At 46.3% G+C, this 27,370-nt stretch overlaps 1 protein-coding gene across 3 annotated transcripts; it reads right to left on the bottom strand.

Annotated features, from left to right (window-relative positions):
- Positions 1-1,527: 1,527 nt before the first annotated feature.
- gpatch1 (G patch domain containing 1) lies at positions 1,528-26,233 on the bottom strand. 3 transcript variants are annotated; one of them, XM_061757273.1, is made up of 20 exons: positions 26,075-26,233; positions 25,048-25,182; positions 24,877-24,962; positions 18,764-18,918; positions 15,877-15,974; positions 15,746-15,807; positions 15,199-15,441; positions 13,174-13,321; positions 13,019-13,095; positions 11,860-12,076; positions 9,332-9,631; positions 7,938-8,119; positions 7,635-7,762; positions 7,453-7,541; positions 5,818-5,969; positions 5,399-5,711; positions 2,114-2,194; positions 1,940-2,028; positions 1,711-1,859; positions 1,528-1,618 (listed from the first exon to the last, which is right to left on the bottom strand). In XM_061757273.1, exons 1-20 carry the CDS (start codon positions 26,151-26,153, stop codon positions 1,582-1,584), a joined length of 2,820 nt encoding a protein of 939 aa, XP_061613257.1. In that variant the 5' UTR covers positions 26,154-26,233; the 3' UTR covers positions 1,528-1,581. The 3 variants fall into 3 exon arrangements, with proteins under 3 accessions (XP_061613257.1, XP_061613249.1, XP_061613266.1); XM_061757265.1 differs by having other exon boundaries at positions 1,528-1,859; XM_061757282.1 differs by lacking the exons at positions 15,746-15,807; positions 15,877-15,974; positions 18,764-18,918; ... (1 more) ...; positions 25,048-25,182; positions 26,075-26,233 and adding an exon at positions 15,536-15,705 and having other exon boundaries at positions 1,528-1,859.
- Between the last annotated feature and the right edge of the window lie 1,137 nt (positions 26,234-27,370).

The following is a 27,370-nucleotide window of genomic DNA, read 5'->3' as shown; positions in this document are numbered from 1 at the left end:
GAGGCGGCCGACCGGAGCTGTGGCCGTCAGGTGGTCGGCGCCTGTCGTGGCGGCGATCCCCGAACCCGTTGGTGGAAGCCGTCAAGCTGAAGGAGGAGTCCTATCGGGCTTTTTTGGCCTGTGGGACTCCTGAGGCAGTTGATGGGTTATGAATGAATTAAATTAATTCCAGCCTCCCCCAAATAAACATTTTGCTCTTTATTTTTGAGAAAAATAGCACTGTACAGTATATCATAATTTATGGTAAAAACATACTGTAATGACATAATTCAGTAGAATTAAAAAGAATTCCGCTGTTTGCCTCACATTTTCTTCTCCATTCAATGCACATGGTGCTGCTCATTCTAGTCTGTCATCGGGTTGGGCATCATTTGAATTGGAGCATTTCGATTCCGGTTCTCTTAGCGGGCCCGGTCAAAAAAGTTTACATGGTTGAAATAAAGGCTGGCCAAATCATGCGCATCCATTTTCTTAGCAGCCCGCAGCATCGACTAAAATGAACTTTGACTCGGGGTTCTTTATAACCAGTATCAATATCAAACCTATGCAGAGAACAAATTTCGTGTGCACGCATGCGCGTTCTTCTTCTTCTCCGATGAACTAAAAGGCAACGTGTCCACGTGGAACTAACCCAACCGACGTGATATGAATTATTAATTAAGGTTTCAGCCAAATGTTAAAACATAGCATCGTGAAAATAGTTATTTGGGACTGTTTGCAAATTTTAACTTGACTTCCCGTTTTAAGCTCGTAGCCTTTTATTTTGAAGGCTACGCACCAACTGCAACGCCACATTTTAGCACGGAAAGTCACGAAAGTCAACCGAGACAGCAAGAGGAAGCGTAACGAATGGAACCAATTGTTCTGAAACGTTGATTCCTTTCCCTACCCACTGATGAGACACAAGTTTCGCGTTTGTGATACTGTGAGACAACATTGATGTGAATTCTGTCCCAATTTCTTGTCATGTAAAGTTGCTAAGTGTAACCTCTGGTGAACTTTTAGCCCAATGTTAATCCTTTTTTTCCCCTCCTGTGTCACCAGGTCTGGTTAGAAGACTAAAATAAACGCTAAAAACCGTCAGTGCAAGTTAAGACACACTTTTGTTTGGCACAACTGTTGTCGGGCACAGCACGTCTTCCCGTGCGTTCTTCTTCGTTGTTTTTCGCCTTCTTCTTCGGGTGGCCGGACTGCAGGCATCGAAACTGGGAACCGAAATGATTTAATTCGAACGATTCCGGGAGAACCGGAACGTCAGTCCCGGTTCCAATCGGTTCTCGATTCTCGATGCCCCGCCCTAGTCTGCCACCTGGGGGCAGTATAAAGAGGAATTCATTTTGTCGTTTTTCGCGGAGGATAAAGAATACAGCATATGACTCGGTAGTTATTTCTTATTGACTCAACGTGTTGCTGCACCGTTGCGCGTTGACAGCCGACTTCCTGTTTGTTGACATTTGACTTCCTGTCACATGACACGCGAGCTGATGAATAGTTTTGAGTTACTGTCAAATAAAGAGTTTCTCGTAGTTCCAAACAATTTTTTAATGACAAAATGCAATTTTTCTTGTTGAGCAATGAGGGTCACCGGGGGGCGTGCGAAGAGGAGACGCTCTTCAGCCTGGCAACAAACACACACACAGCCATAAAAGATGTTTTCAGCGCAACTTCCTGTCATGTGACCACTGCTTTTCTTCTGACTTGACCTCTGACCTTCTGATCAATTCCTCTGTGGACACCGTCTTTCCGTCTCCATCGTCATCGCTTTGCTCCGATGCGTCCTCTTCCTCCTTTTTCTTCGTCTTTTTCTTCTTGTCTTCTTGGTGCTTCACTTTGTTTTTATTCTTCTTGCTTTTCTTCTTCTGTGGAATAAAATGAACAACAACGTGAAAAAGAAGAGTAAAAAGAGGAGGAGGAAGAAGACTTGAATGAGCATGCGCACCTTCCTGTCTTTTCTGTGTTTGTGTTGCTTCTTGGTCTTGTGTTTCCTGTCACGGGCCGGCAAGGCGGCGGCGGCGGCGCCCCCCGTGGCTGCGTCGGGTACAACGAGAGGATCCGTCAGCAAATGAGATGACGCGTGTGAAAGGGGAGGCGGGGCTTCAAGCAATGGACTCACCGGGAGCGAACCAGAGAGGAGGAAGCTTGGGACCGAACTCCAGAACTTCCTGGGACTCTGACAGCGCACAGGAAACCGGAGCTACGAGGAAAAAAAAATACAGGAAGTGCTTCACATTACTACAGGAAGTGCGTCACTCTGACCTCACGTGGCGCCAGCTTTATAAACATGAGCTTTTACGTGAGGTATTTGCTCAACTTGAAACAATAACAATTTATACACTGCACTCAGATATTTGGACTTCGTGTGTGGTGCCTGTCGTATTGTTCAGAAAAAAATAAGAAAACAAAAACCAATTCCAGCATTTTTCATAATTCTAAACGTTTTAATGCTGATACTACTTCTGTTATTTAAAAAGGTGAATTTCATGTACAGTTTACATAATTGTTTTATTCATGTAAATGTGTGGTTGTTTAAACTACAGTTTGTACACAAATGTTCAAATAAAACATTTGGCAATTGGCATTAAGTTTTTAGCATTGCAGACAAGTTTCATCATGTATGACCAGTATTGATCAGGTACGCTTTTTGTTAACAATTCATTCTTGTTTAGCCATGATTTCAAATGCAATGCTTTTTGAGTGAGGTTTTTATCGACATACACACACACACACACACACACACACACACACACATATATATACGTACAAATATAAAATGCATGGTTTGCTGTACCTCCCCAAAAAAGGGTGCAACCAAGTCATGTGTTGGTGAACAGTTGAACAAGTTGGTCGCACCAGTGCTACCAGTGCAAAAGTGAAGTGTTGAGCTCCGGCTGTCCAAGAACTGGTCATGTTTACATACAAAAGGAAGGTTACACGGGTCGTGGGGGCGGGCTGGCGATCATCCATTGTGCTGACATCCTCGTAACAGAATTGAGTGCCTAATTTTTACGCTGGCTGGGTCTGTTATCTATCGACCCCCCCCCCAAAGCCTCCGCTACATTCTTGTCAGAGTTCTGTGAGCTACTCACCTCCGTCTGGTCCATATCTTCATCAACAGCCACGTGGACTCCAGCAGCTCCAAGTTCCCTATCAAGTTCCTGTTGCTGCTGGAGTGCTTCAAAATCACACATGTCCAAGGTCCTACCCATGCAAAAGGTCACACCTTGGACCTGGTATGTTCCACGGGTCCACCACCACCTCATATGCAGTCCGTTTCCGACTATCACACCATTCTGTTCACCATTCCAGTCTCCCCGGCCAGATTCTGTCCCGAACGCTCCATCTAGTTCGGCACAGCGACCCTATCAAACCGGTCAGCAGCACGCTTGGTCTCAGACCGTCCTGAAACGTCACGGGATGGTCTGGTTGCTCGTGATAACGCAGCTCTGTCTCTCATTCTGGATGCTCTTGCCCCACTCAAAACCAGGTCCGTCTCCTTCATTTGCTCTGCTCCCTGGTACACCGCTGAACTCCGTGCCATGAAGGCCAGGGGTCGTCAACTGGAGAGGCTCCATAAAAAATTTAAAAAATAATTAGCCTCTCAAACCACCTGCTACCACGTTGCTCACTCCAAAGTAGCACTCTACCAGACCAAGACCCAATATTACTCCACCCTCATCGACTGTCAGGAAAATGCACTTAATAGGGTTAGGCTACCTTCAGATGCTGTTGATCTTGGCCCCATGTTCCTTACTTTCTTTCAAGCCACCAGCAGCTACTGGTTCCTGTCCCGCACCCACTTCACCCACGCCAGTCACAAGCCGACCAGCCCCTTCCACAGACTGTCGCCGCCTGCCCCGGTGCCTTCTCTTTTGTCAAAGCCTCCACTTGGCCCCCGGACCTCTTGTTAAGGACTGCCTGCCTAAAGGGTAAATGGACTGCACTTATATAGCGTTTTATCTACACTATCACAGTGCCCAAAGCCTCACATTCACCCATTTACACACCAGTGGGCGGCTGCTGCCAGGCCCGCTGGGGGCAAACTAGGGTTCAGTGTCTTGCCCAAGAACACAGCCGGGATTCGAACCGGAGACCCTTCGACCCGCTCTACCTACTGAGCCACAGCCGCCCACTCCGCCCGCCAACACTCTGTCCTCGGGCCCCTCCTGTTCACCATCTACATGCTCCTCCTCGGTCAGACTACTCAGCAGCATGGACTCAATCGCCACTCTTAAGCCGACAATACTCCGCCTTATCTCAGCACGACTGCATCCACTGAGCTGTTCTCTTCAATTCCTCTGTCTTCTGTAGAGATTGCCGTAAATGTTTGCTACTGGAGTTTCCTCTTTTCCCACACGACAACTTCCACTTCTTTATGCTCATTACCTTCGTACCACCTCTTACAAATGTCGCTATGCAGAGTTTGCCTTCTGCAAAGTTTGGTGCGCCTTCATTCACCTTGAAGTATTTCCAAACCGGTGAAGTTTTGGTAAGAAAAGAAGCCCAGTGCGCAGGTTTGTTGTTGTCTGAGCAGGAAGTGACACACATGATTCGCCATGGTGTCAGACCACAGGGGTAGCGCCAACTACTGGCGAGGAGGTATCGGTTGATGGTGTTGTCTGCCTGCACGAGTATTCCATACCTTGAAATAAGGTTGGTATCGGCCCGATATCGATATCTATTATTACTACACTGGGGGACAATTTGGAAAAAAAAAAAATTCTGTTGAGTTAGATTTGTATGCTGATTAAAACTAAAATTGGCATGCTGATTCCAAAATTGCAGTCAGTTTTTTTCTAGTACGTCAAATTTTGTCTCCACAGATTACCCTCCAGATAAGCAAAATTCTACGGATTACTTGCCAGCTGATTACGACTGGACTCATCTCCAGCTACGTGGCAACTTGTTTGTGCAGTCCCAATTGAGACAGTGCAGTCAGAGGAGTGTGCAGCTCCCAATAGGTCAGTACTATCAATATCTGCAAACAGAAAGCTAGCATAGTAGGAATTGAGAGGATTTGTGCTCTTTTCTCTTAACCTTGTAACCATGGGCATACCATCGTAAGTTCTACTTCGTTTTATTATGTTTTTTTAGTTTTCAAAGATTGTAACTATTCCACCTTAGTTTTGTATTTACACAGGTATATAGTGTATGTATTTCCTTTGTTCGTACTTTGTTCAAAAACATGACGTGATAGAGAGAAACTGCCATCAGTTTTGGTTTCCGGACCCAAAAATGTGTTGAAAACAGCTGTCAGACCTAACTCAACAAAAATTGTATTCCCCAGTGTTATTATTGACTACAGGAACAGGATGCGTTATATGAGAGTCATATGGCAGCAGGAAGTGTGTTACATGACTACAGGAAGTGCATAGTGACGAGACAAGAAGTCATCACATACCCGTCTGCTGTGAGGAAGTCGTCCCCGATGCCGTGGGAGCGGAAGACGAGGACGAGATGTCGAAGAGGTTCGTCGGTTGCGCATCGACTCCTTCCTCTTCTTCCTTGCAGTCTTCATCCGAGGAAGACGAGGAGGACTTGCTGTCGTCTGAGGAGCTGGCAAAGATGGCCTTGAACACGTCCATGGGAGGACGAACCTCTTCCTCCACTTCGTGCTCATCATCATCATCCTCCTCCTCCTCCTCCTCCTCCTCCTCCTCCGCCTTCTCTTGCTCCCTGTTCTGTGAGAGGTCACATGATCCATCAGGTGTGCTCTGAAGGAGAAGAAAAAGAAGTTTAGGTAAGAGAAGGAAGAGGCGGAGAAGACGAAGGAAAAAGATTTTGGGATTTAAAAAAAATAAAGAAATCATGACGTTGTACCTCCGCTCTGCCTTCAGGTGTCACCTCCGAAGTTTTACTGGACACCCCTGAAGATTCGTTGATGTCACTTGTCTGCTGAGCCGCCGCGTCATTCTGCTGCGCCTCCTGGTCCCACCTGGACTTCTTGGTGGCCTGCGCCTTCTTCGGAGGAGCTGAGGTAACATCCGACAGGGACGTAGGAAACGTAACTACGCTACCAGGTAGTAAGTCAAAGGACCAACACGATTATCTCAGTTGACAAAATCAGGAACTAAGTAACGTGACTTGACACAACTACCAGGAAGTACATCACAAGACTACCAGGAAGTCACTCGCACGACCACCAGAATGTCCAGTGCTTCCGCCCTTCTCAAATTCTTATATTTTTGGAAATTGGAACTTCCCAACTTTGTTTAAGATCAAAGAATTTTAAATAATCAGACAAAGATAAGCCAAGTAAACCTAAAATGTTGGTTTTAAATGCCGATTTCATGTCACGATTGGTTTTCGAAGGCGAGCAATGCAAGGCAAAAACGTGGAGGCCCCAAGTGCAGGGAAGCAGGGAGGCCAGGCGTCTCCAAAAATTATATTTGATCTCCAAAAAAAAGGGGCAAACGAGGTACATGGATAAAGCAAACTAAACAAAGTCCCACAACAGATAACCAAAGTAACAAAGAAATACTTGAAGAAACCTAAAACTGGAAACAAAACATGACGGAGACAATGACAATGAACCCACAAGAACTGAAAGAAACCAGGGAACGAAATACAAACAGATTGACGAGACAACGAGGAACACCTGGACGAGACACGAGTGGCTGGAGAGAGCCGATTGGTGGACAAGGTAGAAGGTTGACGACGACAGGTGGACACAATAACTAGATGAGCACACAACAAACGTGGAAGAAAACCCAGACTCGTGGCGTGCAGGGTGACGCCGCCTTCTTCCCGCTGAGTCCTGTTTTGGTCGGTTCATTCTGCCACGATTAGTTTTCGAAGGTGAGGAATGCAAGACAAAAACGTGGAGGACCCAAGTGCAGGGAACACACAACAAACAAACATGCAACAAAACTCAACCAAAACACAGACCGTGACATTTGATTTATTAGGGGGGAAAAAAAACTATTCAAAGCTACCTGGCCCCCTAAACCTAAGAACTGGTTGGGCCGTCCTCAGCAGCAACAACTGCAATCAAGCGTTTTCCAGAACTGCCAATGAGGGTTTTCCAGCATGAACGGCCTTTTGAAGGTCGTGCTACTGCATTTCAATCGGATTCGAGTCTGGACTTTGACGATGCCACTCCAAAAACTTGATTTTGTTGTTTTAAGCCATTGACAAGTTGACTTGCTGGCGTATTTCGGATCGTTATCCTGTTGCAGAACCCAAGCGCGCTTCAGCCCGAGGTCACCAACTGATGGCCCAACATTTTCCTTCATCGGGAATAAATCAAATCCCCATTTCAAAAATGCATTTGAGGTTTGACAAACAGAAGTCTGATATTTACTTTTGTTTGATGATCTTAAACATTGAAGTGGGGACAATATGCAAAACAAGAAGAATTTGAGAAGCGGGCAAATACTTTTCACAGCACTGTCTGTATGTGTGATGCGACGACCGGGCGGTCACATGACCACTAGGAAGTGCGTGCGCACGTACCTGGACGTTCGGCACCTTGGGTCAGAGTCAGAAAGTTGAAGACGGAAAATTTGTCTCGCTTGACTTTGGGGAGGCCGACGGTGGACGAGCTGCAGTGACGTCATACGAACATGACATCATCATCATGTGAAGACTGTTCACTCAAAGTGTGTGTGTGTGTGTGTGTGCGCGCGTGTGTGTACCCTGGGTAGGGGTGGGGCACGTTGAACCGCTTACAAACAATCTTGTCAGGATGCCACTCAAATGTTTCTCTGGTCAGTTTGCCGAACATTTTCATCTTGACGGCGGCTTTTTTGTCCTGCAAGTTGCCCTGAACACACACACATCCACACATTCGCACATGCATGAACACCAAACACACACACACGAACATATGTAAATGCTCAAACGCAAACGCACACAAAGGCATGCACATAGGCACACACTTGGGCACTCATACAGACCTAGTATAAACACACACACATGCACATCCCTCGCGGCGCTACCTCTCGGTCCGGCTCCACTTCCACGGTGCGGTCGTCGTCGTCTTGGCGCGTGGCGCGCGTGAAGCGGCTGGCTAGCATGGAGGAGCTGGGCCGGTAGAGGATGGAGGCGCGCACAAACTCCTCCTTCTCCCTGCTGCGCTCCCACTCCGTCATGGAAGGATCCAAACTCTCCTCCAGAGCGCCTGACATGTACATGTACATACGTGGTCGTACGTGGTCGTGCGTGCGAAGGGAGGGGCTTGATGGTGAAAGAACCTCCGGCCGGGCCCGATCCATATGGATTTTTCGAGGCTGATGCCGATCCCGATATTTGTCAAAGAAGTTCTCACCGATTAATTTAAAAAAATATACATCCTGAATAAAATAACTTTTTGAGTTGTACACATATCCCGATAGAGCATTTTTTTCTTAAAATTACTTGAAATGAATAGCAATTCTCTATTGGTTCTACAGAACACACAATAAAATGAATAAAAAAAATAATGAATGAATGAAAAATATCGGGTGGCCCCAAAAACACTCTCAATCATAAAATATGTGGTTTTCAATATAATCCAGAAGATTGCAGCCCATTTGAGCAGATGTTTAGGAAAACACATTTGGCTTGTTGTCGTAGGCCCCGTTTCTTCCAACTGTGGCGAACGCTCGACGACACCACGCAAAGAGAGCACACTGCAGAGGTGTCGAACTCCTCTTTTGCCGCCAGGCCCACTGGGAGAAAATTAGGAATCAGCGTCTTGCCCGAGGACACGTCGGTACCGGCAACACCGGACGGCCCGCTCTACCAAATGAGCCGCAACCGCCGACGGGGCGCCGGCAATTTGCCCCTACTAGCTTGAACGCCACCGTAGGCGTGCAGCTCCAAGGGGCGTGTCTTAACTACCTATTGCTCATATCTACGGTGATGACGGTGAAGTCATGTTTCCCAGAAAGCATTGCAAGCTGCAATGCATTGAAATGATGACGTTATAAAGATGATTAAGATCTTAGTACTTGAGTTTATGTTACCAGTATTTGTTGAATGTGTCCCATATTTAATTTATATTTCATTTATAAATTCATTATTTAATTTATAGTCGCCCGAAATCGAGCGACTCGAGCGTCTTCGCGGCCGTCGTCGTCGTTCTCATCTCCGTGAGAAGAATTTTCAGGACACACGTTCAAAGCGATGACTCTGTACTAACCTCACGAAAAGCAAGGCATTGCAGTTGCACAAATTAATAATCACGCGTCAAAGAATAAATCAATTGCAAATGCATTCCAATGTTTTGCCGATGATTTCTGCAGATTTGGAAAGCGCTATCGGCCGATGAATCGAATTGCACCAGCAGGTACATTCCGCAACTATCACATGACTGTGTACACGTGTCTGTGTGTGTGTTTGTGTGCGTCACCTTTGTCTCCCAGCCGCAGTCGTCCTAAGTAGGCTTCGTATCTGGCTTGTTTGCCGGCGTTCATCTCGAAGGGTTTGAAGGCCTGCGAGTGGTTGCCGCCTCTCCACGCCGCCGCCGCCGCCTCCCGCTGTTGATCCGACACGGCCGACGACGAGGCGGAGGGGGGAGCGGTCGGGGGACACGACGGAGGCGCCGCACCGACGGAGGCCACGCCCGCCGAGGGCGCGGGGGCGGAGGCGCGGAGGCGGAGCAAGCGCTGGCGGTCTTCGGGCCTCAGCAGCTCCATGACGGAGGCGGGGCCTGGACAGGAAGCAGTGGGACGTGACAACCAATCACGACAGAGGTTTTCAATGTACAGTTGATGTTTATGTATGATTTCGTGTGTGAGTGAATTTGCATGTGTGTAACGCTGTGCGCGTATTGTTGCATGCATTCCAGCCCCTCCCACCAAAGAAAATGCATGTGTGTGCGCATGTGTGTGTTAGAGGCTGGCATTTCGGGATTCCGACGGGATGGGAGTGAATTTCACCGCCAACCACGGGATTGAGCAGGAGCGAAGGTCATCGGGAGCGGGAATTATGACGACAAAGTGGACGAGAGTGCAAACCGTGATGCAGTCGCTGTATACTTTATTGAATTTTTAATCCAAATCAATATATCAATATTTCGACTAAGCATTGAACTAAACATTGCTTAACTAAGGGACTCATACAGCTTCTGTTAATAAACTTGTTTTTTTTCTTGAACATTCCAGTAATTATGTATTTGTATGTAATGTACTTATTACGGTGACTAAAGCAGACGTACTGCATAATTTAAAAAGATTTTTATATTCTCTCTCTCTCTCTCTCTCCTCCCCCAGTGGGTATGGAAAGTATTCAGATCCCCTTAAATGTTTTCACTGTTATATTGCAGCCATTTGCTAAAATCCTAAATTCATTTTTTCCTCATTAAAGTACACACAGCCCCCCATATTGACAGAAAAAAAAACAGAATGGTTGAAATGTTTGCAGATTTATTAAAGAAAAACTGAAATATGACACATCCATAAGTATTGCGCCCCTTTGCTGTGACACTCATATATTGAACTCGGGTGCCGTCCATTTCGTCTGATCATCCTTCATTGGAGTCCAGCTGTGTTTGATTATACTGATTGGACTTGATTAGGAGAGCCACACCCCTGTCTATATAGAACCTTACAAATGCGAATGATGAGGTCAAAGGAACTGCCCGAAGAGCTCAGAGACAGAATTGTGGCAAGGCACAGATCTGGCCGAGGCTAGGAAAAAAATTCTGCTCCACTTTAAGGTTTCTAAGAGCACAGTGGCCTCCATAATCCTGAAATGGAAGACGTTTGGGACGACCGGCAGAGGTGCAGTCGGGTGATGGGAGAAAGTTCTAGAAAGTCAACCATCACTGCGGCCCTCCACCGACGTTCACCAGCCAACCTGACAGAACTGGAGAGGATCTGCATGGAGGAATGGCGGCGGATCCCCAAAATGCAGGTGTGAAAAACTTGTTGCATCATTCCCAAAAAGACTCATGGCTGTATTAGCTCAAGAGGGCGTTTCTCCTAAATACGCCTGTGCGTTACTTCAGTTTTTCTGTTTTAGTAAATCCGCAAAAATGTCAACAATTCCGTAGTTTTCTGTCAATATGGGCTGCTGTGTGTACATTAATAAGGAAAAAAATGATTTGCGCAAGTGGCTGCAATATAACAAAGACTGAAACAATTAAGGGGGTCTGAATAACTTTCCGTACCCACTGTATAATTACAAGAAAAGAGCAGTATTCACTGGAACTAAAAAAAAAAAAAAAGTGGAGGAGGGTCAGGGGTTCTGTCAAATTTTGGCTCATTTTTGCAATCAATCTCTGTGGGAGTGGAAGGAGCGGGATTTTCTTTTGCCCCAAAAACCTTTGGATTGGTCCAGATTTTTTGTTTTTTGTAACCCTCGGGATTAGTCAGGATTTTTTTTTTTTTTTTTTTTAAACCTTGGGAATTGGCGAATTGCCCTTCTTTTTTCTTTGTTTTTAAAACCCTCGGGATTAGTCAGGATTTTTTTTTTTTTTTTTTTTTTTTAAACCTTGGGAATTGGTGTTGCTGTTTTTTTACACCCTCGGGATTTGGCGGTATTTGATTTTAAAAGACTTGGGACTGTGAGGGAGTAGGCTCAACATCTACTCCCGTGTCAGCCTCTAAGTGTGTGTGTGTGTGTGTGTATAATTGCATGAGTACAAGTGTAAGTGTGCTAGTGTAGGTGTGTGCATTGTGTATGCTTGCGTGTCTGTCTGTGTGTGTGTAACAAAAAATGTAACGCGTTTGATAATAAGAAGCACTATAATATTGTACTTTATAAAAACAATGACATGAACAAATACAATGAAAAAGAATTTTTGCCCCACTTTTCAGCTTAATTCAATGGACATTGTGCTGCTCCTTCTGGGGGGCTTCCCTTGGCCACCTGGGGGCGGTATAACTCAGATAGAGAGACACACACAAGGAAGCGTTTCACAGCTGACTTTCCCACCTGGTAGGGCGTCTTCCCCCAGCAGCGCCCCCCTCTGCCCCGACGCCATGTGGTGGCGTCCCGCGGGGGCCGCGTCCTCCCGGACCATATGACCCCTGGACGACCTCAGAGCCTCGGCCAGGGCGGCGCTCACGCCCGAAACGTGAGAAACGGCCACCGGGGGACGGAAGTGGTGCACCGGGCGGAAGTTGGCCGGCAGCGAGGGCGGAGGAAAGATCTGCGAGCAGTTTTTGGAGTCATCAAAAACTTTGATCAACTTTTTTTCTTCAAAAACGTTTATTGTTTGCAACCGTTAAGCCCCTTTTCTTTTCATTGTGAACAAATACAATGTTTATACGTTATACTTTTTCCAGTCACATAAAATGTTATTAGTTCATATAAAACATGTTTTTACATTTACACACGTTTTCTTTTTGAAATAAAACAAACATTAAGAAAACAAAAAAATGTAAAAATAAATACTTCAATTAAAATAAACTTTCTAATTACTTTAAGAAGGTTAACATTTAAACATGCTTTCTCTTGTAACTTTTAACCTTTAAACATGTTTTGCAACAAATTCAAACTATTAATGATCATTTTAAACTTGTTTTTAACCTTTAAACATCTTTTCTTCAGTTTTTAATCCAGTAAAATGTTTGTTAATCATACATTTCAATTAATTTTTAACCTTTAACCATGTTCTTGTCTTTTTAATCAAGTAAAATAATTAACATTTAAACTTGTTTTTAGCCTTGATAGGTTTTCTTTTTGTAAATAAAAACAATCACTTTAATATTGTTTTTATCATTTAAACATCTCTTCGAAAACAAAAACAAAAACAATGCTAAATTTAAATGTTTAAATTGTCTAACTTTTTCTAACGATTGTTAACACTAAAATGTTTATTCGCCATCATTTTTAAACTTGTTTCTGACACTTAAAACGTCTTTTTGTTGTTAGAGTGTTTTATTATTAAATTAACCATGACCTATAATAAATAAAAAATATAAGTAATAAAAACAAATAATGAACATAATTAACTTTTTTTCATCTCAAATGTTTATTGAGGACAATTTTGTACTCGTCTTAAACATTGAAACATGTTTTCTTCTCTTTTGTAAATCAAGCCAAATGTTCATTCAGGATCAGTTTTCACTTTTTTCAAGACATCACTCACAGTTTTCTTCTCTTCAGAATTCTGCGCCAAGGTGAAGCCTTCCAAGATTTTGCCAAGGTACGACGCCTCCTTGTGGTCTGCAAACACATTTACGGGACCATTTTAACAATAACAAGGAACAAAAAACGTGATTAGTTCATCATCAGTGTCTGTACGTGTATTTTTTTTCTTGTTGTGCGGCGCCGTCCAGCCGTAGAGTCCGTCTCCGGGCTCGTCCCCCAGCACCGTGTCGTACTTGGACATGGTGTCCCGCTGGTACACGTCTTCGTCGTCGTCGTCCTCCAGCGCGCCCACGCCGAACGCCTAAACAGCACAGCCCTCGCGTCAGGGACCAAAGTACGGCATTTTACAGGAAAAAAAAAAAAAAAAAACACGTGGATTGTCAGCTTTCCAAAGAAAGTCGTAAAATGAAAAAAAAGGTTTCATGTTTTCTAGTCAGACATATTCCTGTTAGCACTGTCAGCATCATTTACGGTGGCGTACCAAATTGCTCGGTGCAAAAAAAAAAAAAATCAGGAGCTGATAATGTTATGCAGAGGCGTACTAATGACAATTTTATAGACAAATTATACTATTTAGAGTCGCACGTGGGACTTCAGAAAATAATTGGGCTAATGTTAGTAATTGTGCATTTTTTCATAAAACCCGTGGCTGTGGCTTGTGTTTTTATGCGGTAAGGTTTCTTGTTCTGCTGAAAACATGAGCCCAACCGACCTTCTGTGAGTCAGCTGCCACATTTCAATCAATTGACCCATAAACCCCTCCAAAGGTATTGGAACGGCAAGGTCAATTCCTTTGTTTTTGTTGTATACTGAAGACATTTGGGTCTCAGATGAATATGAGCCTAAAGTTCCGAATTGCTGCTTTGATTTCATGGTATTTACATCCAGATGTGTTGAACAACTCAGGACAGAGCACCTTTTGTTTGAAGCCACCCACTTTTCAAGTGAGCAAAAGTACTGGAACAGACATGATTAAATGGACTTCAAGTGAATAACATTGAATATTTGGTGGCCTAACCCTTCCTTGCAATAAGTGCATCGAGGCTGCGACCCATTAACTTCAACAGACTGTTGCATTCTTCATTTGAAAGTCTTTTCCAGGACTGCAGCCTCTTTCAGTTCTTGTTTGTTTCTGGGGGTTTCTCCCTTCAGTCTCCTCTTCAGGAGGTAAAATGCATGCTCGATTGGGTTAAGGTCTGGTGATTGACTTGGCCAGTCCAAGACCTTCCACTTTTTCCCACTGATGAAGTTCTTTGTTGTGTTGGCAGTGTGTTTTGGGTCATTGTCTTGTCACATGACGACGCTTCTCCTGATTAGTTTAGATGCATTTTTCTGTAAATTGCCAGACAAAATGGTTTTGTAGACTTCAGAATTCATCCTGCTGCTATCATCATGAATTATACCATCAATAAAGACTAGTGAGTCCGTTCCAGAAGCCACCATGCGAGCCCAAGCCATGACATGACCTCCACCATGCTTCACAGATGACCTTGTGTGGTTTGCTTTTCTCCCATAGACTCGCTGGTCTTCATGTTTGCTTAACAGCAAATGCAGTTTTCACAAGTGAAACCCAAAGCCAAAAATGAGCACCATCTAATGCTTAAGCAATCAATCGAAAAGGCAACACCTGAGTAACTAGAAACACCCATCAGTCACATGTTCCGATACTTTTGCTCACTTGAAAAGTGGGTGGCTTCCAACAAAAGGTGCTCTGTCTCGAGTTGTTTAACATATCTAGATATAAATACTAAAACCTTTGTCTCATATTCATCTTTTGATGTAAAACCCAATTGTCTTCAGGATACAACAAAAACAAAGGAATTGGGCTTGCCGTTCCAATACTTTTGAAGGGGACTGTATGTCCAGGTGAATAATTGCACTCCGCTGACCTTTGACATAGATCCGATGCACTCAATCCACAATAAATGAACCACAATATAGCGAGGGGTGACTGTAATATAACATGCACACAAAATGCTCATTTGTGGGCAAGAGTCACATTATTCTACATGCCTTCTGCAGCCAGCTCAGCATTTCAAATGAGAATCTGTTCTAATTGCCTGACGTGAATAACTAAAGGTTCAATTTCAAAAATAATAATAATCCTGATCGAAAAAAAACTTGTGTATTTTTCAGACTGGCACGGTCCTGGGTACCGGCGCAGGCCACGCCACTCACCTGGCCGGCCACGCCCCCTCGTCGCGAGCCCCGGGGTGTTTCCCCGAAGAGTCTGCTGGTGGCGTCGGAGTGCGGCGAGAACAGGTCCACGTGCTCGTCGCCCGTCTCGCCGCGAAGAGCCAGCATGGGATCCAGACCGCTGTAGCCCAGACCCTGAAGCCCCGCCCTCACGCTGAAGTCCACCGCGATCACATCTTTGGGGGCGAACGTCACGTTCTCGGGGGCAAACTCGTCGTCGTCCTCCTGAAGGACACACGGTCGCCACGGTCATTCTCATCATCATTATAGTGATCTTCGTCACGGTCATTACCGTAATTATCGCCGTTGCCATCATTACCGTCATTTTTGTCATTGTCATTATGGTCATTGTTGTCATCATCGTTGTAGTCGGGATTCTTGTCGTCGTCGTTGTCGGCATTATCGTCGAAATAAATATCGTACACCCCCGAGTTGTAGTCATAGTCATAATCGTCATCGTCTGGCTGTTGGTCATCATCATCATCATCATCTTTATAAACGTCGTGGTCGCCCAACAGACTCCACCCACCTCGGAGCCCTCAGAGCCAGCAGGGGGAGGAGCACAGCCAAAGACTCTAGCGCCACCATCAGCTGAAAAGAAGAATGACACGCATCCTTGTCAAACGGCCGTCATGGCAAGCGCTAAGATGGCGTGCGTACGTGAGCGTTGGCGCCGTGTCTTCCTCTTCACCCGAGGTCCCACACCCTGACCCGCTTTCCAGCCCATGCGGGTCAGGAGATCCACGCCGATGCAAGACCTGACACGCAACGACAACATTGATCATACAAAACGTTCGACCGTTTCAACATGAAAGAGCTTGTCTTTCAATTGAATATAGGTTGAAAAGGATTTGGGGAAAAAAAGTGTACAGTGGAACCTGGTTTTAGCAGAACCCGAAACAACGGACTGGTGCTGTGAGCCCAGACGCGTGTAAATCAGCCATATGCTTACGCGCTTGCGCTCTTGAAAACGGCAGGCACGTACTTTTGGAAATTAAACTTTTTCAAGCTTTTTTTGGAGTAATTCTGTACTATAATATAGGTCATTAAAAAAATGCTTCAATATGACAGACGGCTGTAACGGAAGACCCCTCCCAAAAGTCAGTGAACTCGAGGAACCACTAAATTCGGATTTTTCTTGACATTTTGCACAACGTCCCAACTTCATTCGAACTGGGGTGACTATTTTAACCAGTGATGCACCGAAATGAAAATTCTTGACCGAAACCGCAAACCAAAAAAGGGAATCACAAGGCCGAAAACGCATCCATCCATCCATCCATCCACCCATTTTCTTCCGCTTGCCAGAGGTCGGGTCACGGGGGCAGCAGCTTTAGCAGGGAAGCCCAGACTTTCCTCTCCACTTCATCCGGCTCTTGCGAGGGGGACCCTGAGGCGTTCCCAGCCAGCCGCGAGATGTAGTCTCTCCCGCGTGTCCTGGGTCTCTTCCCAGTGAGACCTGCCCAGAACATCTCACCAGGGAGGCGTCCAGGAGGCATCCTAATCAGATGCCCCAGCCACCTCATCTGACTCCTCTCAACTCTGAGCCCCTCCTGGATGACAGAGCTTCTCACGCCCGTTCTCTAAGGGAAAGCCCGGAAACCTTGCGGAGGATTCCCAATCCGTTCTTCCCAATCACTTCCAGGTCTCACTGTCACCGAGAGCTGAAATGATCTATCAATCACTCAAACTTTATTTGTAAGCGCTTTTCATCCCAAAAAAATGCAAGACAAAGCACTCTATAATAATAAAAATATAAAATAAATCATACTTGCCAATTATGAGTAAAATTGCATTTATGGCTATGACTGTAGAGCTTCCAACCTATAGAAATTCACTTCCAGAACAATTGGTCAGAATTTTCATATTTTTTAAATTATGTCAAGTACAATACCACAGGACAGTTATTATTACAGTTATGTTTATTACTGCCAATTGTCTGTTACATTCAAGCACTTTTTTCATGGCCTAAATACAACCATACAGTAAAAAAATGGTTTCATACATTTTCCCCCCATGCCTAAAACACACAATCCAGTCCAAACTTACTGTAAATGAATATAAAAAAGCTTAAAAATGCTTCCATGTTAGCAAGCTATAGACCCATCTCCAATCTCCCTTTCATAGCCAAGTTATTTTTAATTCACTCAGCAATTATCATCGAATGGCAATGCCTAAGGGGTCCCTCAAGGGTCAGTTCTTGGACCCCTCCTGTTCAGCCTGTATATGCTACCCTTGGGTCAAATTCTTCAGAACTTTAATTTGGACTATCATAGCTATGCAGATGACACACAAGTTATATCTAGCAGTGTCTAAAGATGACTGCAGCTCAATTGAGGTGTTGTGTCGCTGTCTAAAACAGATAAATATCCGGATGAGCCAACATTGTCTTCAATTAAACCACAACAAAACTGAGATAATTGTTTTTGGCAATAAAGAAAAGAGGATTGCTGTTAGTAAATACCCGGAGTCACTCTCTTTAAAAACCAAAACCAAGTCCGAAACCTTGGTGTTCGGATAGATTCTGACCTGACTTTCAACAGTCATGTCAAATCAATTACTAAAACTGCCTTCTACCATCTGAAGAACATATCCAGAGTGAACGCTTGCATGAGTCAAGCAGACCAGGAGAAGCTCATCCATGCTATTATCTCAAGTAGACATGACTATTGTAATGGTCTGGACTCCCTAAAAAGAGCATCAAACAGCTGCAGCTCATTCAGAATGCTGCGGCTCGGGTTCTGACTAGAACCAAGAGGTCAGAGCATACTACGTACTCCAATTCTAAAGTCTTTACACTGGCTTCCAGTCAGCTTTAGAATAGATTTTAAAGTTCCGCTACGGGTCTATAAATCACGAAACGGTTTAAGTCCTGAATGCATGAATGAAATGCTAATGGAATATAAACCCAGTAGGGCTCTGAGATCGACAGACTCAGGTCAAATAGTGGAGCACAGAGCCCAAAGCAAACACGGTGAAGCAGCATTTAGCCATTACGCTGCACACAAATGGAATAAGTTGCCAACAGAAGTGACGTCAGCCCCAAGTTTGCATGTTTTTAAGTCCAGGTTAAAAACTCTTTTCCCATGCTTTTTAGAGCATTTCCACTTTCAATGATATTTCTTGCACTGGACGCTGTTTTAATTGCATTTTTATTTTATTTTTTTTCCTCTTTGTTTTAAATGTTTATAAGCAGTTTTTTTCTTTGTTTTCAAATGCTTTTAATCGTGTAAAACACATTGAGTTACCTTGTGTATGAAATGCGCTATATCAATAAATTTGCTTTGCTTTGAAAAATATTGTCCAAATTGAGCTTTTCCAGCCAGGATTTGCACTTGGGCTTCCCGTTTTCAAGAGCGCAGGGAGCCAATGCGAGCGCGTGGATAATTTGCACGCGTCCTGCTTTGCATGCAAATTAGCCACGCGCTCGAACGGGCTCACGGCGCCAGTCCGTTGCTTCTCATATTCGTTAAATCGGGGTCCGTTAAAAACCAGGCTCCACCCCTAAAAGTAATAGGAGAGGTATAGTAGGATTTCCCGGCGTCACCTTGCAGGTGCGACGAGTTCCTCGAGGATGTTGTCGCCCGGTATGAGGGTGGTCTGCGCATTGACGGTCTTGGCTTTGTCCCGCCGCGTCGCAGGCGCCGCAAACGGCTGCGTCGTGGTGATGTGGGCCGGGGCGATGCCATGCTCGCCCAGATCCTGGCGCAGGACGTCAAAAAACATCAACAATGCCGACGGAATCCGTCATGTCCACGGGGTCAACAAAAGCAATGTCTTTGTCGGGTTGCACGTGTATTGCTACTAAAAGAACTTTTTGGACTTTGATTTTTGTTTTCTAATATCAGTGCACAGTGGGGAAAAAAACGTATTTAGTCAGGCACCAATTGTGCAACTTCTCCGACTTCAAAAGACGAGGCCTGTCATTTTCATCGTTGGTATACCTCACCTATGAGAGACAAAATCCAGAAAATCACAATGTCTGATTTTTGATTTTCTGAATTTATTAGCAAATTATGGTGGAAAGTAAGTATTTGGTAACCTAGAAACAAGCAGGATTTCTGGCTCTCACAGACCTGTAACTACTTCTTGAAGAGGCTCCTCTGTCCTCCACTCGTTACCTGTATTAATGGCACCTGTTGGAACTCGTTATCAGTATAAAAGACACCTGTCCACAACCTCAAACAGTCACACTCCAAACTCCACTATGGCCAAGACCAAAGAGCTGTCAAAGGACACCAGCAACAAAATTGCAGACCTGCACCAGGCTGGGAAGACCGAGCGGCTTGGTGTGAAGAAATCAACTGTGGGAGCAATTATTAGAAATTGGAAGACATACAAGAGCACTGATAATCTCCCTCGATCTGGGGAGCCACGCAAGATCTCAACCCGTGGGGTCAAAACGATCTCAAGAACAGTGAACAGAAATCCCAGAACCACACGGGCGGACCTAGTGAATGGCCTGCAGAGCGCTGGGACCAAAGTAACAAAGGCTGGCATCAGTAACACACGACGCCGCCACAGACTCAAATCCTGCAGTGATAACGTATCCCCCTGCTTAAGCCAGTACATGTCCAGGCCCGTCTGAAGTTCGCTAGAGAGCATTTGCATGATTCAGAAGAGGATTGGTAGAATGTCATATGCTCAGATAAAATCTAAATAGAAATTTTTGGTTAAAAACTCAACTTGTCGTGTTTGGAGGAGAAAGAATGCGGAGTTCCATTCAAAGAACACCAGACCTACTGTGAAGCATGGGGGTGGAAACATCATGCTTTGGGGGCGTTTTTCTGCAAAGGGACCAGGATGACTGATCCGTGTAAAGGAAAGAATGAATGGGGCCATGTATGGTGAGATTTTGAGTGAAAACCACCTTCCATCTGCAAGGGCAATGAAGATGAAACGTGGCTGGGTCTTTCAACATGACAATGATCCCAAACACGCCGCCCGGGCAACGAAGGAGTGGCTTCGTAAGAAGCATTTCAAGGTCCTGGAGTGGCCTAGGCAGTCTCCAGATCTCAACCCCATAAAAAAATCTTTGGAGGGAGTTGAAAGTTTGTGTTGCTCAGCGACAGCCCCAAAACATCACTGCTCTAGAGGAGATCTGCATGGAGGAACGGGCCAAAATACCAGCAACAGTTTGTGAAAACCTTGGGAAGACTTACAGAAAATGTTTGACCTCTGTCATTGCCAACAAAAGGCTATACAACAAAGTATTGAGATGAACTTTTGTTTTTGACCAAATAGTTCTTTCCACCGTAATTTGCTCATGAATTCTTTCAAAATCAGACAATGTCATTTTCTGGATTTTTTTCCTTCCCATTTTCTCTCTCATAGGTGAGATATACCTAGGATGAAAATTACAGACGTCTGTCATCTTTTTAAGTGGGAGAACACAATTGGTGGCTACCTAAATACTAACCCTGCTCCACTGTATATTTCACCTAATATTTTACCATTTTCACTAATATACTGTATATTGTACCTAATAGTGAATTTTCCACTAAATATTATGGTATTATTTTATATTAGTAAATTTTGGAGCTCATAATTCAGTCATTTGTTTTCTAAGATTAGTATCTTTTTTTTTTACGCAATCCCTTGCTTATTTGCAATTTTTTCAGGGGGGGGGGGGTTCCTTTTTTCCCCCTCATGGGAGTTTTAATGAGTGTCAATTGTTTGCGGCTGTTCACAATTTGCGGTCAGGCCCGGTCCCTATCCCTTGCGAATAGCGGGGTTCCACCGGATTGAACATTTGAAAAACTTTACTTCTTATCAAGAACTTTAGGGAGCTATTTAAGTTTTCCTTTTACTTTATAATACATGCTCCTGAACCTGGGACCTCCCTACACTTTTTGTTATTTTAAAACAAATGTCAATTAAAAATTAAATAAAATAAAAAAAAAAAAAAAAAAAGTCAACAAATCTGAAAAGCTGTTTAATAAACATCTGCTTCAAGGTATCAGCCCTAAGAAAATCAAATTTGCCCATCTTTATTTTAAAAAGTGTTTTTAATAAGTTGAAGTGTGTTCTAATAATTTTCATTGTGTTTATGGCATGCAGGAGGAGTAAAATTATATTTTCTTAAATGTATGTATAGTCCCTGTGTATCAAGTGGTACCATGTTGCAGTGTGAACTGGGCGGTGACCGAAGGCGGGGACCTTGGCAATCCGATCCCCGGCTGCAGAAGCTGGCTCTAGGGACGTGGAATGTCACCTCTCTGGCAGGGAAGGAGCCCGAGCTCGGCGCCTATACGTTGGGGTTCACCCCGGTGGAGGAGAGGGTTGCCTCCCTCCGCCTTTGGGTGGAGGGACGGGACTGTTGTTTGTGCCTATGCACAAAACAGCAGTTCAGAGTACCCACCCTTTTTAGAGTCCTTGGAGGGGGTGCTGGAGAGCGCTCCCGCTGGGGACTCCATCGTTCTTCTGGGGGACTTCAATGCTCACGTGGGCAATGACAGTGAGACCTGGAAGGGCGTGATTGGGAGGAACGGCCCCCCCAATCAGAACCCGAGCGATGTTCTGTTATTGCACTTCTGTGTTCATCACGGATTGTCCATAACATGAACATCATGTTCGTGTTCAAGCATAAGGGTGTCCACACGTGCACTTGACACCAGGACACCCTAGGTCGCAGTTCGATGATCGACTTTGTGGTCGTGTCATCGGGCTTGCGGCCGCATGTCTTGGACACTCGGGTGAAGAGAGGGGCGGAGCTGTCAACTGATCACCACTTGGTGGTGAGTTGGCTCCGATAGTGGGGGGAGATGCCGGTCTGACTTGGCGGGCCCAAACGTATTGTGAGGGTCTGCTGGGAACATCTGGCGGAATCCCCTGTCAGAAGGAGTTTCAACTCCCACCTCAGACAGAACTTTGCTCACGTTCCGGGGGAGGCGGGGGACATCGAGTCCGAGTGGACCATGTCCCACGCCACCATTGCCGAAGCGGCCGACCTGAACTGTGGCCGTAAGGTGGTCTGTGCCTGTCGTGGCGGCAATCCCCGAACCTGTTGGTGTGCCTTTTTGGCCTGTGGGACTCCTGAGGCAGCTGATGGGTACCGGCCGGTCAAGCGGAATGCAGCTTTGGTGGTTGTTGAAGCAAAAACTCGGGCATGGGAGGAGTTCGGTGAGGCCATGGAGAAACACCTCCAGGCGGCTTCGAGGAAATTCTGGTCCACCATCCGGCGTCTCAGGAGAGGGAAGCAGTGCATACTATACACAGCAACACTGTGTATAGTGGGGATGTGGCGTTGCTGACCTTGACTCAGGACGTTGAGAGCCGGTGGGGAGAATACTTCGAAGACCTCCTCAATTCCACCGACGCGCCTTCCCATGAGGGAGTCGAGTCTAGGTTCTCTGAGGCGGGCTCTCATATCGCTGGGGTTTGAGGTCACCGAGGTAGTTAAAAAGCTCCTCGGTGGCAAGGCCCCCGGGGGTGGATAAGATTCGGCCGGAGTTCCTCAAGGCTCTGGATGTTGTAGGGCTGTCCTGGTTAACACGCCTCTGCAACATCACGTGGACATCGGGGACAGTGCCTCTGGATTGGCAGACTGGGGTGGTGGTCCCCCTTTTTAAGAAAGGGTGACCGGAGGCTGTGTTCCAACGACAGGGGGATCACACTCCTCAGCCTCCCTGGTAAGGTCTCTTCAGGGGTGCTGGAGAGGAGGGTCCGTCGGGAAGTCGAATCTCAGATTCAGGAGGAGCAGTGTGGTTTTCGTCCTGGCCGTGGAACAGTGGACCATCTCTCCACCCTCAGCGGGGTCCTCGAGGGTCCGTGGGATTTCGCCCAACCAGTCTACGTGTGTTTTGTGGACTTGGAGAAGGCGTTCGACCGTGTCCCTCGGGGAGTCCTGTGGATGGTGCTTCGGGAGTATGGGGTACCGAACCCCCTGATACAGGCTGTTCGGTCCCAGTACGACCGGTTTCAGAGTTTGGTCCGCATATCCGGCGGTAAGTCGGACTCGTTTCCGGTGAGGGTTGGACTCCGCCAAGGTTGCCGATTCTGTTCATAACTTTTATGGACAGAATTTCTCGGCGCAGCCGAGGCGTAGAGGGAGTCCGGTTAGGTGGCCTCAGTATTGCATCTCTGCTTTTTGCAGATGATGTGGTTCTGTTGGCTTCATCAAGCCGTGACCTCCAACTCTCACTGGAGCGGTTCACAGCAGAGTGTGAAGCAGCTGGGATGAGAATCAGCACCTCCAAATCTGAGACCGTGGTCCTCAGTCGGAAAAGGGTGGCGTGGCCTCTCCGGGTCGGGGATGAGATCCTGCCCCAAGTGGAGGAGTTCAAGTATCCTGGGGTCTTGTTCAGGAGTGAGGGAAGAATGGAACGGGAGATCGACAGGCGGATCGGTGCGGCGTCTGCAGTGATGCAGACTTTGTATCGGTCCGTTGTGGTAAAGAAGGAGCTAAGCCGAAAGGCGAAGCTCTCGATTTACCGGTCGATCGACGTTCCTACCCTCGCCTATGGTCACGAGCTGTGGGTCGTGATCGAAAGAACGAGATCCCGGATACAAGCGGCCGAAGTGAGTTTCCACCGCAGGGTGTCCGGGCTCTCCCTTAGTGATAGGGCGAGAAGCTCGGTCATCCGGGAGGATCTCAGAGTAGAGTCGCTGCTCCACCACATCGAGAGGAGCCAGAAGAGGTGGCTGGGGCATCGGATTCGGATGCCTCCCGGACGCCTCCCCGGTGAGGTGTTCCGGGCACGTCCCGCCGGGAGGAGACCCCGGGGACGCCCCAGGACACGCTGGAGAGACGGCTGGCCACCGGAAGAGCTGGATGAAGTGGCTGGGGAGAGGGAACTCTGGGCGTCCCTGCTAAAGCTACTGCCCCCGCGACCCGACCTCGGATAAGCGGTAGAAAATGGATGGATGGATAATTACTTAATACCCCAAATTTAAAAAGCTTTTGAAATATATGACTTGAGCTTAACTCCGTTTCTGTTTCAAATTGTTCCATAGCTTCACACCTTTCACTCCTATACCGCAGTCATTTCCATCACTTTCCTGTACTTCTAAATACTTTGATACCTATCAGATTGTAGTCGCTTATTCTCTTTTCAACTTAATTTGACTATTTTTAGGTAAGATTTTTTTCTTATTAGTAGCCTTGTACATTTCTACAAATGTTAATCCTTTGTATTCTACAATTAATGGATGACGGGGATCTCTATGGCAACTATTAATTATTCTGTAAAGTTCTTTTCTGTAAAATAAATATAGTTTGTATATAAGTTTCGCAGGCGGCCTATCCCAGCTATCATCGGGCAGGAGGCGGGGTACACCCTGAACTGGTTGGCAGCCAATCGCAGGGCACATACAAACAAACAAGCATTCGCACTCACATTCACACCTACGGGCAATTTAGAGTCCTCAATTAAGCTAGCACGCATGTTTTTGGGATGTAGGAGGAAAGCGGAGTGCCCGGAGAAAAGCCACGCAGGCACGGGGAGAACATGCAAACTCCACACAGGCGGAGCTGGGATTTGAACCCCGGTCCCCAGAACTGTGAGGCCGATGTGCTAACCAGTTGTCCACCGTGCCGGCGCATTTGGTCCAAAATAAAGCAAATAAGATGAACCAACTTCACTGTGCCAACAGTCAATCAATTGCACGTACAGTAACGCAGTAAAGTTACTGAATGGGAATCAACAATACAGGCGCTACCTCGTCGTCCATGAAGTCCTGCGGCGTGGCCTGGTGTTTCTCCGCCTTCTGTTGCCGCGACGACACGAAGGTCGACGGCGTCCATCCTGACGACAACACCACAAGCGACATCAACGCCGGGCGCCGCCGCACGCCGAGACGGAAGCGAGACGGTCGCGGAACGGGGCTGACCTTCCTTGGATCCGACGGTGTTGAAATATCCCGCCGAGAAGCCGCCGGTGAACGCCCCGTGGAACCTCTGGTAGCGACCTTTCTCGTCTCGGACCGTCTGCTCGTGGAGGGGGAGGGGCTTGCGGGGGGCCTCGTCTGAAAGGGTTAGGGTTAACGCACGCGCGCGCACACATTCGTCAGTGTAACATAAATAAATAGGCTTTCTCACAACACAGCCACATTCAGGTAAGCCCTCGCCATATCGCAGTTGACTTCTTGCTGAGTCAGTGCATCACCGATTGTTTTTGCAGGTCAGCGTAATCCACTTACTCACCTGCACGTCTCTGACACACAGTTCACTTTATTGCCTATATGATTTGAAAGTGGCAGCAATGCCTCACCTCAAGTCAACAAGGCAATCAATGAGGCAGGCATCACGTTCAAAATGAGTCAACATTTGCACTGCTACTGGCTGGCGACCAGTTCAGGGTGCAGCCGGTCTCTCGCCCGAAGTCACGTGCCAACACACACACCCACACCCGAGTTCAGAGAATGGATGGATGAATATTGGCAAAACAAAACAAAGCTTCTCACTCTGAACATTAAATGTCTTGTATTCAATTGAATATAGGTTGAAAAGGATTTGCAAATCATTGTATTCTGATTCTATTTCCACCCTCCAAACCGCACAACAGCCTTCATTCATTTCACCCCCCCCCCCCCACACACACACACACACACACTGACGTTCGTGTAACAAAAACGATACTTAAAAGGGCTTTCTTTTGGAAAACATGACATTTGATAACATTAACTTTCATCCCGAATTAAATACACCGCATCAACAAATTATTTTCCCTCAGTTTTGCTCGGCAATCGCGCGCAAATATCAAATTGATCTTCAGAGGAACATCAAAACGGCAAAGTTGCGCTTGAAGTCTGGCTGCCTCGCTAACAGCTAAGCTAAGGCGACACAATCTCGCCGTTGTCACATAAATGGCAAATTAATGTGGGACGCGTTCACGTGAACACGACGAACACGACGAACCTTCGTCCAGAGGCTCCAGAGGAGTCCCGTAAGTCACAAAGTCCGCCGCGGTTCTCCCGTCTTCGCCATCGGCCGCCATGTTGCTGGTGGCAATACGGCGGCCTCAGAGGGACCAAAGAGCGCGCAGGCGACGCTTTTGCGCAGCTGCGATATGATTGGCTGCTGCGTCCAGCCATCAAAAAAGCCGGAGAAATCTAAGTCTGGAAAGCAACAGGAGAGGGCGCCATATTGTTATCCAGTTTGACAAAACGTCACAGTGTAACGCAATTGAATATTTCCCAAACTGACCATATGTAAGGACACAGCAAGTGAGGCTGGGGGACACCACCTCATCTACATACACCAGCAGCACCGGGGCGCCCCAAGGATGAGTCCTCTCTCCGCTGTTCTTCTCTCTCTACACAAACGACTGCACCTCAACGCACCCGGATGTCAAACTCCTAAAGTTTTTTCACACGCCACAGTCATCGGCCTCATCAAAGACGGTGACGAGTCTGCGTATCGACAGGAAACGGAGCGGCTGGAGCTGCGGTGCGGCCGACGCAACCTGGAGCTGAACACGCTCAAGACGGTAGAGATGATCGTGGACTTCAGAAAGCAAAAAAAAAAAGGACAAAATCAGACTGCAACAGACAATCGGGACTGCCGATAAAAGCGTAAGTAATCCCCTACCCACTTTTGAGGACTTGAACGCTGCAAGAACTAAGACAAGAGCATGGAAAATCTTTCGGGTACCATCCCCAGTCTAACGGCCAGACCGAGCGGGCAAACCAAGACCTGGAAAGTAGCGCTGTGATGCGTCTGTCACCAGCATCCCTTGTTTTGGGCCTTCCATCTCCCCTGGGTGGAATATGCTCACAATTCTCTCATCGGCTCGGCTACAGGTATGTCAGTGACGTGCGGTCAGGGTAGGCAAGTGAGGCAGAGCCTCACTGCTCCCTGGTGGTCTTTCCTTTCCACTGACTGTGAATAGTAAAAAAAAAACTTAGGATTACATTAAATTGTTCCATTTTAGTGCTATTGTCCGTGCTTTACATTGATTTTCTTTTTAAATCCAATAATTTCAATGATTGCATCATTAAAATTTTCATATTCCCTGTTCAAATGCATAGGAAGCACAGCTACGAGTCACGTTGAGTCATCTCTCCCATGATGCTTCGAGACCATCTCAGGAATCAGACATCTCCATTCCCTCTGTTCACCATCACCTGTTCCAGGACAGCGGGACGCAACCGACCGTCACAGGATTCCTGCTCCGGTATTACCTAGGTCAGAAGGTGTGGCTTTCTACCAAAG

The sequence above is a fragment of the Phyllopteryx taeniolatus genome, chromosome 2, assembly GCF_024500385.1.
Source record: "Phyllopteryx taeniolatus isolate TA_2022b chromosome 2, UOR_Ptae_1.2, whole genome shotgun sequence".
Lineage (NCBI taxonomy): Eukaryota > Metazoa > Chordata > Actinopteri > Syngnathiformes > Syngnathidae > Phyllopteryx > Phyllopteryx taeniolatus.
Note: the sequence above shows the minus strand (reverse complement) of the source record. Positions and strands in the feature narration are given on the sequence as shown.

Bases quoted from the DNA above. Each gene is read 5' to 3' on its own strand.
- gpatch1 (XM_061757265.1), bottom strand. From the start codon at position 26,153: ATGGCGGCCGATGGCGAAGACGGGAGAACCGCGGCGGACTTTGTGACT. The intron at 15,975-18,763 runs GTGACGCCGGGA...GTTGCGTGTCAG, and splicing joins GAACTCGTCGCACCTGCAAG to GTCTTGCATCGGCGTGGATC. The intron at 2,195-5,398 runs GTATGTGATGAC...TTTTCCTCGTAG, and splicing joins GACTTCCTCACAGCAGACGG to CTCCGGTTTCCTGTGCGCTG.